The sequence below is a fragment of the Trichosurus vulpecula genome, chromosome 6 (genome assembly GCF_011100635.1).
Source record: "Trichosurus vulpecula isolate mTriVul1 chromosome 6, mTriVul1.pri, whole genome shotgun sequence".
Taxonomy (NCBI): domain Eukaryota; kingdom Metazoa; phylum Chordata; class Mammalia; order Diprotodontia; family Phalangeridae; genus Trichosurus; species Trichosurus vulpecula.
Window position 1 is genome coordinate 242966147 of NC_050578.1, and position 19179 is coordinate 242985325.

A 19179-nucleotide genomic window follows, 5' to 3' on the forward strand; every position below is an offset into this window, starting at 1 on the left:
TCAGTTTGACTCAGGCAAAGACTATTTGGTGATTAAGAAATTAAGCAAAGAATGGCCTCTTTAAAAAAAAAATAGATCTGGGAGGGGAAGACCAGGAGAAGGGGAAGAAAAACTGGTGAGTGTGGAAAGACAAGATGAGAATAAAGTGAGTATTGCTGTATGTACAATTGTTGTTTAAGGTAAAGTGACTGTTGTGCAGACCTTTCCATCCCTTGGAGGGGCTCTGTGGCCCCCCAGGAGCCACTTGGGTTCCTGCTGTTGGTCCTACTGGGAGTTGAATTTGTATAATTTATGTAAAGCATGAAAGGCGTACTTGAAAATGCTACTAAAGTCATACTGGTGAAATTTCAGAAATGGTGGTTTCCCATAGCTTCAGCACCTGTTTAACAGAAGTGTTGATGAAAATGCTTCAAAAGAAAAAGAAAATTCACCTGTGACAGAAAAAAAACTACAACTCCACACAAATGAAGATTTCATTTTCCATGCATTTTAAATACAAAACTCTTTAAAATATCATATTGACTAAAGTACTATGTATGTCTTAAAATCAGGAAGGCATAATTTGAGATTTTTGACTAGTCATAAAGTGTTCAAAAAAACCGCTCATTTTGGAAGGGCAAAGGAAAAAAAATGATAAAGGGAACCATACAGCCACAAAATATGCACGAATTTTTCACACATTATACATTCTCTAGTCTAATGAGGCAAGCTCGCAGTTCAAAGTTCACGGATAACCACGAAGGAAAATACATACACCTCTAATTCTTTATGTCAATTTTGGGGGAAAGATACCAAAAGTATTTTGGTTGTTTGCAGCTGCGTTAACAGCAAAAGACAATTAAATGTGTGAACGAGGCTCCGTCAGAGTAACACTTGTCATTCACACACCTCCTCACAGGAGGATCTCCAAGTGTTTCAGAAGCACTAATTAAAATTATAACTAAAAGCGTCTCCCGAGAAGTAGAGAGTGGACTGGTCAGGCTGCTTCGTTGGTGCGGCGCCTGGGGGTCAGGAAGCCCAACTTGGGCTCCTTCCCCTCCGCTTCCCTTGGACCCACGCTCCAAAGTCACTGAACCTCTCCAGCCCCACGCCCCGCCCCCACCATTCTCTTAAGTTACAAATGTTAAGACCTCGGAGGCGCACATCAGCAGCCGTGGAAAGTTTCCACACTAGGATGATAAATCCCACGTCCTGCCCTTTCCCCCGCGAAATGAAATAAGTCACATTTGCCCGCTCTCCCCACCCGCCCCAAGTTCAAGGTCTTTCATTCCAAGGTCCCAGCTCAGCCGCGCGGAAGAAGGGAAGGATGTTGCCATCGGAAGCCCGATCTAGATTTCTAACAATTCATCGGGGACCCGACTTTTCCCCACACACAGAAAAGCCGCAAGAAAAGGCCCCGAGGAGGCTGCGGCTCCCCTGCCCGCACCGAAGGGGAGAAGGGGGGCGGTGCAGACGGCGATCCGGGAGGGGGGGGGGCACCCCCTCCCTCCACCCTTTCCTTACTTCGGGGTCTCCGCCTCGGCCCCCGACAGGCCTCGACGGCAGCTGCCCCCTCACGTTAGGCTTCCACGCTGCCCCAAACTCCCCTCAGCAGACACTAAGCTCTCTCTCCCTAACTCCCTCTCACCTGGGCCCGGCAGGAGTCCACAAGTCCACGAGCCAATCCCACATCTCAGCAACGCGCTACCTGGTTGGCGTTCGGAGGCAGGAAACCAGAGCCCTATTGGCTGAATCTGCTGCGGGGGGCGTGGAGGGGGCGGGGCAGGGCCCGGCTCCCAGAGTTCCGCTAGGGTCAACAGCAGGGAGAAACAAGATGGCGGCCTTGACAACCGGCGTCTGCGATGCCGGGCAAGGGGGAGCCGGAGACCCGAGGGCGGCGATGGCAGCGGCTGCAGGAGGCAACGAGAAGGACAGCGGCGGCGGCTGCAGCTTCCGCAGGAAGGGTCCCGCTCCCGGGAGCGGCGGCGGCGGCGCTCGGCTGCGCTCCATTGCGGGGACGCGGCCGTCGGTGCGGAATGGACAGCTGCTGGTGTCCGCCGGCCTCCCGGCCCTGGACCAGCTCTTAGGTCGGTCGGTTCGGAGCGGAGATCCGCGCCCAGCGGATGGAGGGAGGGTGTGAGGGAGGGCGACCCGAGGCCAGGGGCGTGGGTGGGGAGGGAGTGAGAGTGCGGGCAGAATGCAGGGCTGCTCCTGCCCGGGAGGTTCTCATCCCCATCCTGAGGTTCTCCCCCCAGATGCTGTGTCCCCCCCCCCGAGGTTCTCTCCTCTCCCCAGATGTCTTCTTTCCCCACCCTGAGGTTCTCCCCCCCATGTTCTCTACCTTTCCCCTGAGGTTCCCCCCCTCCCCAGATGTTCTCTTCCTCTGCCCTGAGGTTCTTCCCCCTCCCAAGATACTCTCTCCTCCCACCCTGAGGTTCTCCCCTCCCAGAGGTTCTCTCCCAGATGTTCTCTCCCCTTCACCCTGAGATACTCTTTCCTCCCCCAGATGTTTATAAAGCCCAGCCTCAGATGTTCTTCACTTCCTCCTCCAGACTGAGGTTCCCCCCACCCCCTCACTCTCCGTCAATCTGAGATGTTTTTTACTTGCCCCCAGCCTGAAATGTCTTTTCTCCTCCTGAAGTGTGCCCCCCTCTTCCCCAACCTGAGATGTTCTTCACATACTCCCCATCCCGAGTCAATCTTCACTTTCCCTCAGCTGACACGCCATCCCCATGGGAAATATTCTCTCCCCCCCATCCTGAGATATTCTTCACTCCTCATCTCCCACCCCCCAGCCTGAGCTGTTTCGGGAGCTTGGAGATTCCTAGGAGCCAGGTTCTGTCAGCCTACGTGACACTGCCTGGTCTGCACGCATTGCCTGGTCTGGGCACTGAGCATGCCCTAATCCGGAGCCTCCTGGTGTGACCTGGTCCAAGTCACTTCCCCTGCCTGGACCCCAGTTTCCTTACCTGTAATAATGAGGGCATTGGATTAGGTGACCTCTAAGGTCAAAATCTGCCATCCTCCAACTAGGAAGTTTCCTTATGCCAAAGAAATGAACTTCTCCTCTCCCCAGACCAACTGTGGTTCTTCCAAATATTTAGTAACTAAATGAACTTTCAGATTTTGGACTGTTGGTTTCCCTCCAAGCTGCAGATCTTTTATGCAAATACTTCCACCATTAAAAGGATTTCCCTGTCATTTTCCACAGTGTATTTATGTGGGTGTGCTCTTTAGAGCCATAAACTTCAAAGGACAGTCTTCTTGCCTTAGGTACATTCTAGGTGCCAGATCAGATTTATGTCTTTTTCTGAGGAAACCCAACTCCTTTACTTTTTTCTCTTGTCTTCATGGAAGTTTGAAGGAAAAGCTTATTCGTAGTTCTCCTGTCTTTGTAAGACATTTAGGAGGCCCAGGAACACAATCTATAGTTAGTAGACAGGTAGCAGAAAGTGGAAAGAATGGGATCAGGAAAACTGCGCTTTTTAGGTAAAGTGAGTATAGATTACTCCGGGCTGAAATGTCACTTCATCAAGTTAACTCTTGAGCTTATTTAGTGGTTAATTATATATGCCTCTTCTTATTCCTGCCCTTCATTTAGTTACTCTCCCTTAAAAAAAGACTAATACCATTCAAATGTTAAGTTTAGGGCTAAGGAAAGGCAGATCAGCTACTAAACAGAAAGAAGGATATAGCTATGGGCTCCTGTTCTTTCATTTTCGTCTCTTAAAACCTGCTTACTGTTCTATCCACTAGTATTTTCCCTCAGTGGCTTAATCCTGTTATTAGCTTCCTGAGTATCATAAGTGAATAGAAAGTGATCCAAATACATCTCCATAGCAGATCCTAATGTTTATTTAGGAAATTAACCCAACCATGCACACTCCTATTTTTTTTCTCTTGTGCTCCTCATTTTGTATTTTGTCCAGTATTTGAGCTTTAAAAGTTGGAAACTATTCCATAGGGCTAATAATTGTTTAACATGGGTGAGTGACTTCATTCACATGGTCTAGAAGCTGCCCAAACAAAAATAGGAGTATAAAGTCACATTTATGTTTTTCTGGTTGTAATTCTGCATCAACAGCAATATGAAGGAAGAAATTACAGTTCATATAAGATGCCAAAAAAGAAGTCATGTAGCAATTAGTGCCCTTTTTGTTTTGGCTTTATAATCAATTTTCTGGATTCATAATGTTTTTCCTTTTAAGGAATTTCTAATTGAGCATTTCAGCTTCTGTGGTATGATTTTTATCTAGTTGCTAGAATTGTACTACATAGAATCATAAGAAATTTGTTTATCCTCAGAAAAGTGTAGTTTAAATGTGGTTTCTTTCACCTTCTAACTTGAAAAAAATTTTTGTTACACACAGATTTCATTGTGTGGAGAGAAACTGGCATTTCTCAATATCACTTAGAATGTAGTCATTCTGCATTTAGTAGTAATTCTTAAAATATTGCTATTTTCATATTTGCCATTTCCCCCATTTCTATTAATCTGTTATTCCCTGATTTCTTCTGCTGTCTTTTAGAAAGAGTATTTGGCAGCGTGGTTTAAATATTGAACCTTAGATTAAGCAGGTTAACTAAAATCTTTACGGAGATTTCATAAAGTACCAGATGTTATCCAGGAGAAGTATACCACAGCAAATGGTTGCCTGTTTGCTGAAATAGAAATTCAAACACTAATTTAAAACTTGTTCAGACTTTTTTATGCTAGGTTATTTTAAACTAGCATTAGGGCATGACTCCACAGTAAACCCAACAACACTTGTGAAAATCAACATTGATTACAGTGAACAAAACAAGTAAAGGTTGTTTAATTAACAAGCTCTTTTATTGAAATATATTTTGCATGTGTGCATTTATCTCCACAGAAGTGGAAAGTAATTGTTATACTAAGAAAAATTACTATATTTAGAACAACTGTTGTGTATACATGATCTAGTTGCTATTAACTTTTAAGTGATATTTTTGTAATTGAAATTTTCATGCTCTGTATGGCCACTGTGAAACAAGAAATTTACGTTTGTTTTCTATTAAAATGTTACATAAAAGTGAAACAAAATTAGCTGCCATTGCATTAAATACTTCAATGTAAGAAGTTCCAAAAGTGTGACTACTGAGTGTTATTACTCTAAAATGCATGTTGTATGATTCAGATTGTGACATGAGCATGACATGACTGAAAGTGTGACTCAGAATGTAATGGAAGTAGGATGTTGTGATGTCAGGATGATGGGGATATACTGTGACATTATTATGATTGCTGTATAAGTACTTTCTTGATTGCCATGTAACAAGTATGCTGTAATATCACTATCATGCAATACAGTGAAATTTGACTGCACTAACTCCATGTCATTGTAATTTTTAGCAAATTTAAGCATGATGCAAAATATATTTGAAAAGAATTCTGCAACCTTGAATGTTATTCACTTGAAGAATATGCTAATAATTCTATTATCTTCTTCCAAATAGTCTGTAAATTCTAAAAATTTACTTTCATTTAAAATATTTGGACCAAATGTGTTTGGTTTTACTGTCAGAGATCTTATATTTTATGTAAAATATCCAGATTTGGTGAATTAACAGCTTCTAGGTATTTCCCAGATCTGCCAAATAGTCTTAGACTTGACACTTTACCCACTCCAACCACACTATCCACATTCCCCTCTACCCTTCACCCCACTTGCCATGAAAACTATTCTAATACTGTTTTAAGAGAAGCAATAAATACCACTTAATCTTCTGGAATCTGGAGAAAAATTGATGAGTGATATGCTTTCAAAAGCAAAACTTCCTCCAAGATAAGGTTATATAGTTGGACTTGACTTTTTAAAGAATCCCACTCAAGTCCTAACTTTTAGCCTGTGAAAATATTTAGCTGGTTCACGTCTTCAGAAGCTGGCGGTGTTTCAAAATCTTCCTTGACTCCCATATGTTTAGGAGCACAACAAATGACAATTGATTTTTTTTTCCTTAATCTCTGGAGCTATAACATTTTAAGGCAAACTTGTGGGTCCAGAAGATTACTCCTCCAGACAGAATCTTGTGGGTTGGAATTATGACAGAAATAAAGGAGAGACAAGTAAGGAAAGACAGAAGCTAGTTCACCTGCCTCGTATGTAACACTGTATCTTAATCTCTAATGTATTGGAACATTTGGAACTTTTTCTGTGCATTTGGGGAAAATATGGGCTGGGATGCTTATTTTTGCACACAACAGATGAGATTTCAAAGTCAAAGAGCATTCCCTTTTTTATGTGAAATCACTACATCTAGTCTATAAGGATATCACCTTTTCCATCCTTTTCTGTTTCACAATGCATACTTGCTCAGCTAATGGCGAAAAGATAGGAAATATCAAGGTTTTCCTATTGCTCTGTGACTGAGAGAATAAGAAAACTTTAAAATCAGAACACATATAGGAGTTCCCATGTTTATATCTACCACTAACATTAATTGACTAAGTAGGTGAATCTACTCGTTGACACCAAAAGCCTGAATATACATTTCTGATTTTCCCTCCCAAGACCACTGAATAATTTTACAAATGTGTAGCTGGGGGCATTCTTGTATAAATCATGCTCTTTTCTTTCCTTCATGTCGTCCCTTATCTTCCTTCTAGATCAAAAAGGTTTGTCACAGACCATATTGGCAGTCTGATGAAACCTGCAGATACTTCTCAGTAATGTTTTCAAATGCATTAAACAATATATAGGATTATAAAAATCATTTATTGAAACACAATTATCAAAATATTTTTTTTAAAAACAGTGGACCCAGGTTAAGAACTACTGCTCTAGACTGAATTTTCAAAGGGGCAGAGGGAAGCAAAGAAGATCACATTAACTAGCCTTCTAATTGGACCTCATTTAATCAAATTTCATAACTGAATTTTGTAGGAACTCAGGGTAATTTTTTCTCTTTGAATCTGTGCTGTCAGTAATTTGTCAGTAGCCAATGTTCATGTGAATTTAAGAGAACCATTGCATTTAACAAAATTTTAGAATATCCTTGGGACTTTGCAATAACATTTTTAGTTGTATGAGTCTTAGCTTTATCAAGGTTCTGAACTCATAGATTGTTTAAAGTTAACAAGCAAATACTTGGGATTATTTTGGATGATTAAAATTATTTTTTAAAAAAACCCGAATTTACTTAAAATTGTAAGCCATGGACTTTTTCTCCTCTCAAACTTAAAATCTAATGGTCTCAACAGTTAATGCTGATTACTTCATTTATGACAGATAAAAATGAATAGGTAGAGAATTAATGAAGAGGTTAAAAAGCAAATAAATATGAGGAATTGTCTTACCTCTTCAGCATACTGGTCATTTCTCTTTAAGAAATACCAAGTAAATGGAAACAATAAAATCATTTTCTTCCTTTCATTCTTAGCAGAGAAGTAAATGATTAATTTTAAGACAGACCATACTCCTCTGGTTTCGTCCCTTTATTATAGCCTTGTAACATCTAACAGATTACCATTAAGAAAATAGTAGTCCTGAAAACTATAAATCTTATGCTGCATTTTCAGAATTTAGTAAAAATGCTGGGTGAATCCAAAACATTTTACCTACATTTGAAAACTTGCTAGTAATAAATCGTATCTTTATTTTTACCCCTTTTCAACAAGCAAAGCTTGCAAAAAATTTAAGGCAAACATTTTTATATGTTGAGGGAAATAGTTAATTGGAGATGTAGAATATCATAATGTTGATCTGCTCTTAATGTCAGTTTCCATGAAACTGACTATATGCAATAAAAGCTGAATATGCTGTGGCTAGTCCAAAGTAAAGGAACATAAACTGTTTAGCCTGAGAAAGAGAAGAGGGGAGAAGGATAGAGAGGATGATAAGTTGTCTCCAAGTATTTGAAACATTGACTCATTTTTCTTCTCAGGGCAAAATTAGAAGCAATGGTTGAAAGCTGAGAGAAGTATATTTAGGCTTGACATCAGGAAAAATTTCCTATTGGTACTATCCAAAGGTGAAATGAACTGCCTTGGTAGGTAGTGGGTACCCTTCATTAGATATCGTCAAGTAAAGACCAGGTGACTTCTTGACGTTATGAAGGCAATTTCTATGCAGTTCAGGGTTGCAGTAGATGGACTCTGAAGGCCAGCAAACCTGAAGTTCTGTGATCCCATACTGTCATTTGCATTTCAGAGGAGTTCGTTATTCTCAATTATAATTTATGTGACAATCTATAATGAAAGCATGACTGTTTTTTGGTAAGAAAAAAATAGCCTTGCAAGTAAACATTTATACAGTGATTCAGTATCTGCAAAGTTCGAACCTCACATACCTGTGAGGTAGCTACTACAGATATTCCTGTTTTAAAGATGAGGAAATAAAGGCTGAGAAGAGTTGGGATTTGCCAATGGTCATGCAATTGTTAAATGTTAACAGGGGAATTTCAAATTCAAGTCCAGTATTAGATACATTATTAGGTAATACCTTAGATCACACTGTTCTCAGGGTTATCATCATTCAGTACCCCCAAGTCAGGCTGACTGGATGCAGTTCAAATTTGGTTTTTGATCTCAGCTAGATCTGCTGCATGCCAGTCCTTTCCCTCTGCTGTGATGGATACTGCCATGCTCCCCATAGCAGCAATTCCAGATCTCTTCTAAGGACTTCTGTACCACCACCAGAATTTCATTATGCTCTGCTGAAAAAAGTTAAGGCCATTGGGACTGGGAGCTGTCTTTCTTTCCCATTTCCACATTCTACCTCAGCAACATTCTCGCCTCCTTTGCTTGAGTCTTGAAGAAAGAACGTAGTCCTCTTCTTGCCAGCGCCAGCTGTTTTACTTTGGCCTCCCATTCTCATTGCCCCTTCAGTTACCTCCTCACCCTAATTTTTATTCTTTCCATAACTTCCATTCCCAAATTTGCTTGTATCTGTCCCATCTTTAAGAAACCTTTCATTGAACCTACCATTCCCTCAAGTTATTTTTCCTGTACCTTTCTTCCCTTTTACAGCCAAACTCCTAAAACCAAAATCCATCCACTATTTATCTCTACTTTATTACCTCTTATGTCTCAACTCTCTGTAATCTGGCTTAAATCCTCAGTGAGGTCACCAAGATCCCTTTTCATAAATCCAGTGACCTTTTCTCATATCTTATTTCTCAGTTCCCTGAAGCACATAGCATTGATGACTTTGCACACTTTGTGTGTAACATTCCTCACTCGCTTTCTGCATACAACTCTGCTAACTGGGTTTTCCTGACAGCCTTCTGTTGTGGTTCTCTACCTTCTTTGTCATACCAATCCTCACTCTCTTGCAAATATACTATCCATATCCATCACTCTCTGCATGGGCATACCCTAGGGTTCTATCTTGGGTCCTCTCTTCTCTTTACTCATAATGTTCTCATAAGCTCCCATGGATCTTCCATGGATTCAATTATCATTTCCATTTAGATGACTCCCAAATCTATGTATACAGGCCTCATCTCTGCCTGGAATTCTGGTCCTGTAATTCCACCCTCCTGCTTGACATTTCCACCTGGATATCCCATAGGATTCTCAAACTCATCATGTCTAAAATAAAGTTCTAGTTTCACACCTTAAGTTGTCCGTTACCCCATCCTTCCCCCACAAATTTCCCTGCATCATTCTTCTTGTCATTCAGATTTATAACCTAGCAATGGACATGAATTTACTTTTGTTCACACGTACACACTCCCCATATCTTTTTTTGCCAGTCTTGTTGATTCTGCCTCCTCGATGTATCTCGTATCTATCTTTTTTTTTTTCAAACCATGACTACCTTAATCTGGAGTTTCATCACCTCATATGGACTATTGTTATAGCCTCTTAATTGAGTTGTGTCCAATTTCGCCTCTAAATTCCACACAGTCGCCAGATTAATTTCCCTAAAATATATGAATATATATATATTTATATGAACTATATAACTCCTCTTTTTAAAGTACTTATAGCCTACCTTTTCAGGATGATAACACAAACATAATTCCCTCTCATGCACTCTACACTTAAGCCAAACAGCCTGCTTGCTTTACAAAACATGCAGTCTGCAGCTTCTGCATATTTAAGTTGTCCCCCATGCCCAGAATGTTCTTCCTCCTCACTTCTGATTCTTGGAACCCTGGATCCTTCAAGGGTCAACAAAGTACAGTCTCCTACCAAAGGCTTTCCCTGATTCCCTATTAGTGCCCCTTCCCCCTTTCATTGTGATATATATGTATATAATGTATATATGTGTGTGTGTATATGTATATGTACATGTATACATATATACACATACATATAAAGTATTAGTATAATATATGGTATTAATATGATACATAGTATTAATACATATAATATACACTATATATAATACATTTATATATGTATATATATATGTGTATATCTATCTATATATCTTTTATTTGCTATTTACATGTTGTTTTCCAAATATAATGTAAGGTTCTTGTGAGGCAAAGACTGTTTTCTTTTTGTCTTTGAATCCCTAGAGACTAGCACAATGTTTTTTGATTGAATCATAGAATTTTGTCCATCTAATCCAACTTACACCAGAAAATGAATCTCTACTTCAACATTTCTACTAAATGGTGATCTAGCATCTACACGAAGATCTCCATTTATAGCAAACCCTCTAATCATTAAAGCAGCTCATTCCATTTTTAAAGAGTTCCCATTGTTAGAATATCTTGTCGGTGTCCAAGTTTAATTTGTCTCTTTACCACTGCTTCCCATTCCTTCTGATTCTTCCTTCCAGAACCAAACAAAGCAAGTCTGGGAAAAGTTGAAAAGTTCCAAACTTTCTGATTGTCAAATTGTAAAGATTTAATTTGGTATTCTTTTGTTAGAACTATCAGAGTGATTATGGAAAATGCTGGATTATTGTCTCAGTTGTACAGCTACCTTCTCTATTTGACTTTATTTAATACCCAAAACTCACCCAGTTGGCTCTCCCTTCAAAAGGGTACAACTGGTAAAACTAAAAGCACTTCAGGTAATTATTTGAAATGTAATTACAGTCACCAATTCAAGAACTATCCAATTTGTCAAATCATTTAATTGTAAAATAGGAATGTAGTTATCAGTTGCTAGATTTTTTTTTTCCTGATCTGATTGCTGTCATTCAAGTTACTTTACTTCTGTGGTAAATACCTGGTAAAGATCCATGTAGTTAAAAAGTTAATCATGGAAGGTAGGAATAAACCCAGAGGAATTTGGTTAGTCAACCACATGCCAGCAACTTCTCTGGAAAGTAAATTAGGAGAAAAATGCTAAATTATATTCTTTACTGTGAGGCTCTGTGCTTATTAATAAATGTGTTAAAATATAAAATTAGAATAAGTAATGCTTTGGAGCAAATAAAATGTTTGTCTTAAAGGAAACTTTTTTGTTACGGAGCTTACATGTTCATAGAAGTATCCCTTTTTGGATCCCTCATCCTTAGTGATTACTGTTACTTTATTAGTATATCTTTTAGTTTTTTTTGTTGTTGTTCAGTCATTTCAGTCATGTCTGACTCTTTGTGACCCCATTGAGGATTTTCTTGGCAAAAATACTAGAATGATTTGCCATTTCTTTCTCTAGCCCACTTTACAGATGAGGAAACTGAAGCAAACAGGGTGAAGTGATTGGCCTAGGGTCACACAACTAGTAAGTGTCTGAGGATAGGTTTGAACTCAGGAAGATGAATATTCCTGATTCCAGGCCCAGCGTTCTATCCACTGAGCCACCTAGCTGCCCCTTTAAGTTTTAAGCAATAGTCAAAAGGATTTTTGCCATTTGTGCCTTGGCATGGCTTAAATGCTATTTCAAAAGAGCTTGCCAGTTCTAAAAGAGATAAAAGTATACATTCAGTCTAATAACTAAACCAGGTAAGCATAAAAACACATACAAACTGAAGAACAGGAAGAGTAATGTATTTGAATTATGGATGATTATGTAAAATGCCTTTGAGAAACATCCAGGCTACTCCGAATGGCAGTCATTTTTTTTCCCTTCTGTTTCTCTCTCCTTTCTCCTATATTATGTCTACTCTTCTTGGCAGTCTAGTAGTAATTTCTGTTTTACCATTCATAGTTAATTTAACCTAAATGTTCTGTCTCAAAGTCAGGTATCTTATCACACCATGATTATTCCACTGGAAATGAAATGATATTGGGAATCATAACTTAGTTTACCTTGCAAAGTTCTGACATAATACCGTATATAGTAAAATATTAACTTCACAAAAGTGCTGTCAGATGGCTCGTGTAATGCTTGCAATTATTTTAACTTTGAGAGTAAAGTAATTCCTGTGATACCATTCTGTCGTCTATTGTTGTCATAGCTTTTGTGCACACTAGATTATGAAAACATTGGCATAGATTTTGAATTTATATGAAAGCACTGTGGTTAGAATCATAAGAATGGAATTTCAATCCTAGCTTTGCTATTTATTCCCTGTGTGGCTTTGGGCAAATCACTTTATAAATATTAATCATTACTTGTAGTTTAGTTCTTAGTCTTTTGCCCTTTTGGGGTTTTTTTATTTTCTTTTTTCTTTAAGGCAGTTGGGGTTCAGTGACTTGTCCAGGGTCACACAGTAAGTGTTTGAGCCTGATTTGAACTCAGGTCCTCCTGATTCCAGGGTCAGTGCTCTATCTACTGTGCCACTTAACTGCCTCTTTCTTTTATTTTTTAAAACAAAATTTTCCTGTTAATTTTTGATAAAATTGTTGGGATTTTGTCATTGTTTTTTGAATGAAATTAATGTTAAGTGTACTTAGACCTTAATATTTAGCAAAGTGTTTAGCCTGTTTAAAATTGTCTCTAAACAGCAAAAATAGATAATTATTTTTAGTTATTCCTTTCAATGAGGCTTGTTACATGTGAGAATACATATAAAAGTGGAATTTCTATCCTAATAACATTTCTTTCCTAAGTGTACTGATGTCACTGTTGCAGTACTATGCACAGTTAAGTCTTGGCTACCGAGTTAATTTATTAACTAATGCTAAATATAGCATTATTGGAGTGCTTAACTATAGTTATGTTGATCACAGCATGGTCCCATTGCTGAAGAAAGGAGGATAGTACGGGATATTATGAAAGTAATTGTAATGTGTAGTGTGTAATTACATATAATATGTAATTATTTCATAATAATGCATTGAATAAAAGTATCACAAAGGTAATTAAAATGTTGTTCACAACCAGTTTTAAATTTATTGTATCACCTGTCCTTGATAAAATCTTACTTGCACATGAAAGGTAATATGAAAAAGGTAGATTAATTTTCTTTTTGGTTTTATTTCCAGGTGGTGGCTTAGCTGTTGGAACACTGCTTCTAATCGGTTCGTATAGAATATGTGATTGAATTGTGCCATTCCTCATCACTCTGTTACTTATAATTTTTAAAATACTTCCTTTAAGAAAAACTAAATCCTTTTGTTTTTGACTCTTCTGTAATTTTTATTAAAGGGTTGATAAGATAAAACCAGACATGAAGAATTGCTTTAAGAGGTACACAGAATTATTTGTGTACTTATCCAAGTTTCATTAGAAAAGGAACCACATCTTATTCATCTCTTAACCTATGCAATGCCTTGAATTTAGTAGGTGCTCAATATTCATTCACTTAAATTGAAGTATCCACCTAAAGTGATTAGACAATTATGTCAAAATGTTAAGCCCTAACTTTGACCAGTGAACTTTTAAAAATATGTATTATATTTCACTCTAAAATAGTTTAAATTAGTCTAAAAATCCATTAGAACTTTAATATTTTAGTAAACGATGTTTAAATTTTTAAGATAGGAAATGTGAATGAATTTAGTAGCCAACTGATTAGATGAATTTTGAAATTTTGATATGAAGAATCCAGTTTTAGACATTATTTGTCATCTGCTAACTGCTTAAGGATTTAGAAGAATGATTTGGAAATTCATTGATTATACTGAATTGATCTTTTATTGACAAGGCTATCACTTAAGACCTTCTGCCTTTTTTTTTATAATCGTATATATAGAACTTTGGAATTGGTCACTTGTCCTAGCCTTCCACACATTACAGGAAACCCTTCTACATCATACTAGCAGATGGACGTCCATTGTCTGTTTGAATACTTCCAAGGATAGAAAACACACTGATTTTCTAGGAATCCTGTTCTGTTGACGAATGGAAGCAAAATTGGATATGAGTACTTTTGCTTTCTCTGTGTCATCAGTTAAGATTACACTGTTTCCCAAATAATAGCCTATTTATTCCTTCTCATTTTTCTTTATATCAAATATTCTTCAGTACTTCAATGAATCTGTGATTTTATCAGTGAAGGCACAAACTTCATTGGTACAGATCCACTCCTTTTCATCCTATGTGCTTCTTGTCCTCACCTTTCCATAAATCCTTCGTAGAGAATCTGTACCAGAACCCTTTCTCTCTCTTTTAATATTTCATGAATTCCATTTCAACACTTGGACAGTCCCCTTTTGCTATGTGACTGGCTTATCTCCTTTTCTGATCATGCACGTGCTCAGTGATATCTCCTATATTACTTCTTGCAAACAAGAACCCATATCCACCACCCATATGCATTTTTCCATTGCTTTTTGAGTCACCTACAACTTTAATTCTTTTGAGATCATTTTGGGCTATCTTTTGCATTTGTCCTTGTCCTGTTTTAATCTTATCCCCTAAGAGGGCCCCCTCTGCAGTGGATATCTGTCAAATGTAAGTGTATGCTAATAGTGAGCCCCATAGGTTGTACATTCTACTGCATATCATCCTCTGAACAATAGGCATTCTTCATCTGCGTTTTTCCTAAGCAATAGTTAGACCAAACCGTTTTGAGTGATTATGACTGTCATCCAGAAGGCTCTGCAGTATTTGGGGGCTCGATGTAATCAGCACAATGTTGTCACCCAACAGGAATATCTAGAATATCTAGCATCTATAGGGAAAACCTGCTTCTGCTCAAGTTCTATACTGAATTGCTTTCGTAGTAATAGTGGACACCAGTGGGGAAGAAACATTTCCCTTTTTTATTCCTCTCAATATTAATGATCACAGGATTGTCAAGTTTATCTCTATTGTTAGTTCCTTCAAAGAATCTTGTGTAATTTTAAAATATGTTTGGAGGTGAGTATTTAAGGTTATAATCTGTGCTATCAAATAAAATGCTTGATTTTTCATCAAGCAGTAAAATAGGATCGTGTTAGTCAAACAGTAAGCATTAAGTATATACTATTATATGCCATACATGGCACTAAATGTTGGGGATACAAAGAAAGTTAAAAGACAGTCTCTGCCCTCTCAGAGTTCACAATCTTTTGGGAGAGACAAGGCAAACAGCCTGTGTACGAACTAGCTATACACAAGAGAAGTAGTAAACAATAAAGGAAAGAAAGTGGGGATGGGGGAGAAATTGGGAAAGGCTTCCATTAGAAGGTAGGATTTTAGCTTATACTTGAAGAAAGCTAGGAAGCAGAGGTGAGAAGGAAGAGCAAGCATTTTAGATATGGTGGATAACCAGTGAAAACACTCAGAAAAGTATAAGAAAGCTGTGAAGGTAGAAGAGGCTAAGTCATTAAGGGCTTTGAATATACCAAAAAAAGAATTTTATATTTGATCCTAGAAGTGATAGCAAGCCATTGGAGTTCATTGATCCCTCAATTTGAATATAATTTATTGTTTTTAAAATTATATATACATATATATGGGGAAATGAGGGTAGGTATTGATTTTCTCTTCATCTCCTATTTTTTTGGTAATAATAAGATCTTGTGTTTTTTCTATACCTTTGATAGCTCTCCTTCTGTAGAGACCTTTAGTATTGCGCCACCTGCTCCCTTCTATTATGTCACTTCCAGCACAAACATGGTCTGTGTATACTTGGTCTTCTCCATCTGCTTTTCTCATATTTGTTCTCTCTGGTGCCATTTCTACCTTTTCTCCTTAAAGACTTATAGAATCATAGACTTAAAGCTGGAAAGGACTTTGGAAACAATCAAGTCCAACCCTCCTTCCCCCCATTTTATAGATGAGGAAGCTGAGCCTGAGACAGGTGAATTGACTTGCCAATATCACACAGCTTAGTAAGTGACTGACGGAGGATTTGGATTCAGATCTTCCTGACTCCAGGCCCCACATTCTGCTACACCTGACTGCTTTCAACCACCCGTGGCACCTGCTTTTCCCAGGTCATCTCCCATCTGACTCCTGACCAGGGCTTTAGCCTTTTTAGCTTCTAAGATGACACAAGCTCAGCAACGTTCCAGGTGGTGTGACTAGAGACATTCTGTGCAAACATTAGAGTTCTAGGACTCTTATGTTACAATCCAAGTCTTGTGGCTTTGTTGACCTTAATAGTGACAAGAATTTGTTATAATAATCTTTGAAAAATCTTTCCATCTTAAAGTAATGTTACATTTCTTCCATTTTCATCTTTTTATGTTCTTGGGAAGCCTTTTCTTTATTTGGGGATTTCACCTTGTTTTCTTTAAATTGTTTTTTTTTTCATTCCTTTTCACTATTTTATTAGGCTTTTCCTACTGGTGATTTTTTTACCATCATTTTTTTCTAAATTATATTTTCCAAATGCATTTATATTCTGTACTAAAGTTTCTCTGACCTCTCTGCTTGTCAAGCAGGTCAAGTATTTGCAATAAAAGATATGTTCTCCTCATTCTGGCAGTTGATTTACATTGTTTAAACTTCTGTGTGATGTATTAATGTCCTTTCCTTTATCTATTTCTTTATTTTCAGCATCAGTAACTGATTTAAATAGGTCAGGATAGAGTTGTTTTTAATTGAATACAGCTATATACCAATTTTTATTTTTGTTCTAATGTGTTGCTAGTCTGATTGTATATAGATAGCAGATTCAGAAATGACTCACATTGGTAGAATTCCTTTATGTTCCAATAGATTATAAGCTTTTTAGTGACAAGAAATGTTTTGTTTTTGTCTTTGTATCCCAGAACGTAACAGTTCCTGACTCATAAGATATTTAGCAAATACTTGCCTAATTGAGATGTCATTTCCTGTCATTTGAGATATAATGTTCCATTTTTGTGATGTTATTTGGTGCTTACCATGTCTTATATCTTTTGATTATTTTCTCAAAGGAAGTATTCATGAATAGAGTGAGACTTCTATATAATCCACAAGTCTTTAGCCTCTCACATTCCTTAATCTTGAACCATTTTCAAAAAAAATCTTACATCTTCCCCATCTGTGTCTACCTTTGCATTGCAGGCATTGCGTACCAAAGTATACATTGATTTAATCTGAAGGTCCTAATTGAATTCCTTGTTGAGTTTTTTTTTTTCTTCTTCATCTTTACAACAGTTGCTAGCACATAAGCTGTATTTACTTTCATGGCACTGTTTCTCAAATATTTACCATAAATATTGCAATATGAGATTATCAAATGTCCCATAAAATAATGTTTCTTATTCCTTCAAATGCATGAAAAAAACCTCTTCCATCTCCCTTATTTGCCTCTTTAACAAGACTCTCTGAACAGCCCTTCTACTTAGGAGCAATTTCCTTCTGTCTTTTTTCTTTTATAGCAACAAGGTCAAGATTGATAACAATTTACTTCCATTAGCAGTATTGTTGAGAGGCAGCATGGTCTGAAGGTCTCAAAGCAGTAGATAGAGACCTAACCTTGGATTTGGGAAGACCTGCATTCAGCTTATACCTGTGATTATGTGCTGATCATGTAACCCTGCACAAGAGATTTTTTCATCGAGAGTTCCTAATGTCAGTGAAATCATAGGTCTGTCTCAAAAGAAAAAAAAGAGAATACGTCTATTTTGTTGTCATTAGACAAGAATTTCATAGTTTAAAATATCAACATCTAAGTCAGTGTTACAAAATGTCCAAAAACTATGATTCTTCGTGTCATCTGGTCCCTTTTTCACAGCTCAGGGGTCAGGAAAGACCTCATGTGTTTGGTGGCCTTAAGTGGAGGCCTTGAAGGAGGCTGTGGATTCTAGGAGACAGAGGTGGCAAGAAAGTACATTCAAGGTACAGGGAGCACTTGTGTGAAGGCATGTGTGAAAGACAGTGGCTGAATCACAGACTGTATGAATGGGAACAGTAGCTCCTAGGTCTGAAGAAGTAGGCTGGAGCCAGGTGGTGAAGGGCTTTAAATGCCACATAGAGGAGTTGGTATTTGATACTAGAGTTCTAGCTAGCAGCTGGTGCTGCAGTGCATAGATCTTAGGCCTGATGTCAGGAAGAATTGAGTTCAGATTTGACCTCAGATGCTCGCTTTGCGTGAGGAAGTCACTTTAGCTCTGCCTCAGCTTTCTCAACTGTAAAAGAGAGAAGGCTACAGCCCCTATCTCTCAAGGTTCTTATGAAGATCAAATGAGATAATATTTGTAAAAGCATTTAGTACAATGCATGGCATGTAGCAGGTCATATATAAATGCTTTCTTACCCCACCCTCCCCACCCTTTGTTTTAAGATCTCTGTCGGGGGTGGAGAACCTGTAAGCTTGAGGCTACATGTGACCCTTTAGGTCCTCAAGTGTGTGTGTCCCTTTGACTGAATCCAAACCCCTTAATAAAAGGATTTGTTCTGTAAAACTTTAACTCAAAGGTTACCCCCAAAGACCTAGAAGGCTACATGTGGCCTCAAGGCCACCCCTGGTCTATACACTGATCAAGGGCATCCTTGATGAAAATACAAAAAGGGATCAGACAGGCCTTCACAAATATTTTTCCTTGGTAGACTATGCATTTACAGTAACACTTGTCTGAGATATGAAAAGGTTACTTAATGATTTTGTTTTAAATCCTATTCAAAACAGTAGGTTTAACAAAGGTTAAGTTCTCCTAAGACAAATTTCTGTCTTATCCTTAATGCCTGTAGTTATAGGATACTCTAATCCTATAGTTAAATTTAGATACCATGTAGATGGCGAGGTGCTTTAGCAGTGAGCCTGGGTTGACAGTTAATGGGGCATAAACCATTTCAGGTCTCTCAGACTAGAAAGGTTCTGAGTATGGCAGCAGCCCAGACCATACACCTCCTGAGTTCTGTTCCAGCTAAACTCAGAGAAATTTAAGGTTGGCCACAAGCTCGATGAATTTCTTCAGTCGGAGTAAATCAAGATATAATTCAATTCAATAAGTATTTATTTTGTCTACTATATTCAAGGCCCTATTCTAGGTCTGTGGATATAAAAATAAAAGGAAAATAACACCTGC

The 19179-nt window shown here is 38.1% G+C and overlaps 2 protein-coding genes across 5 annotated transcripts in view; one reads left to right on the forward strand and one right to left on the reverse strand.

Moving 5' to 3' along the window:
- The window catches only part of IMMP1L (inner mitochondrial membrane peptidase subunit 1), a 108355-nt gene extending 106672 nt beyond the window's left edge, over window positions 1-1683 (reverse strand). For 2 of the 4 annotated variants that reach the window (XM_036762980.1, XM_036762974.1), the window contains exon 1: window positions 1628-1683. The gene's annotated coding sequence lies outside the window, so the exon portion shown is untranslated. The remainder of the gene's footprint in view (window positions 1-1627) is intronic. The other 2 variants (XM_036762976.1, XM_036762981.1) reach the window with 2 other exon arrangements.
- A 111-nt stretch (window positions 1684-1794) lies between these two features.
- The window catches only part of ELP4 (elongator acetyltransferase complex subunit 4), a 245612-nt gene continuing 228227 nt past the window's right edge, over window positions 1795-19179 (forward strand). The window contains exons 1-2 of the mRNA XM_036764094.1: window positions 1795-2066; window positions 13276-13311. Coding sequence (XP_036619989.1) covers window positions 1814-2066; window positions 13276-13311 — 289 coding nt within the window. The 5' untranslated portion in view covers window positions 1795-1813. The remainder of the gene's footprint in view (window positions 2067-13275; window positions 13312-19179) is intronic.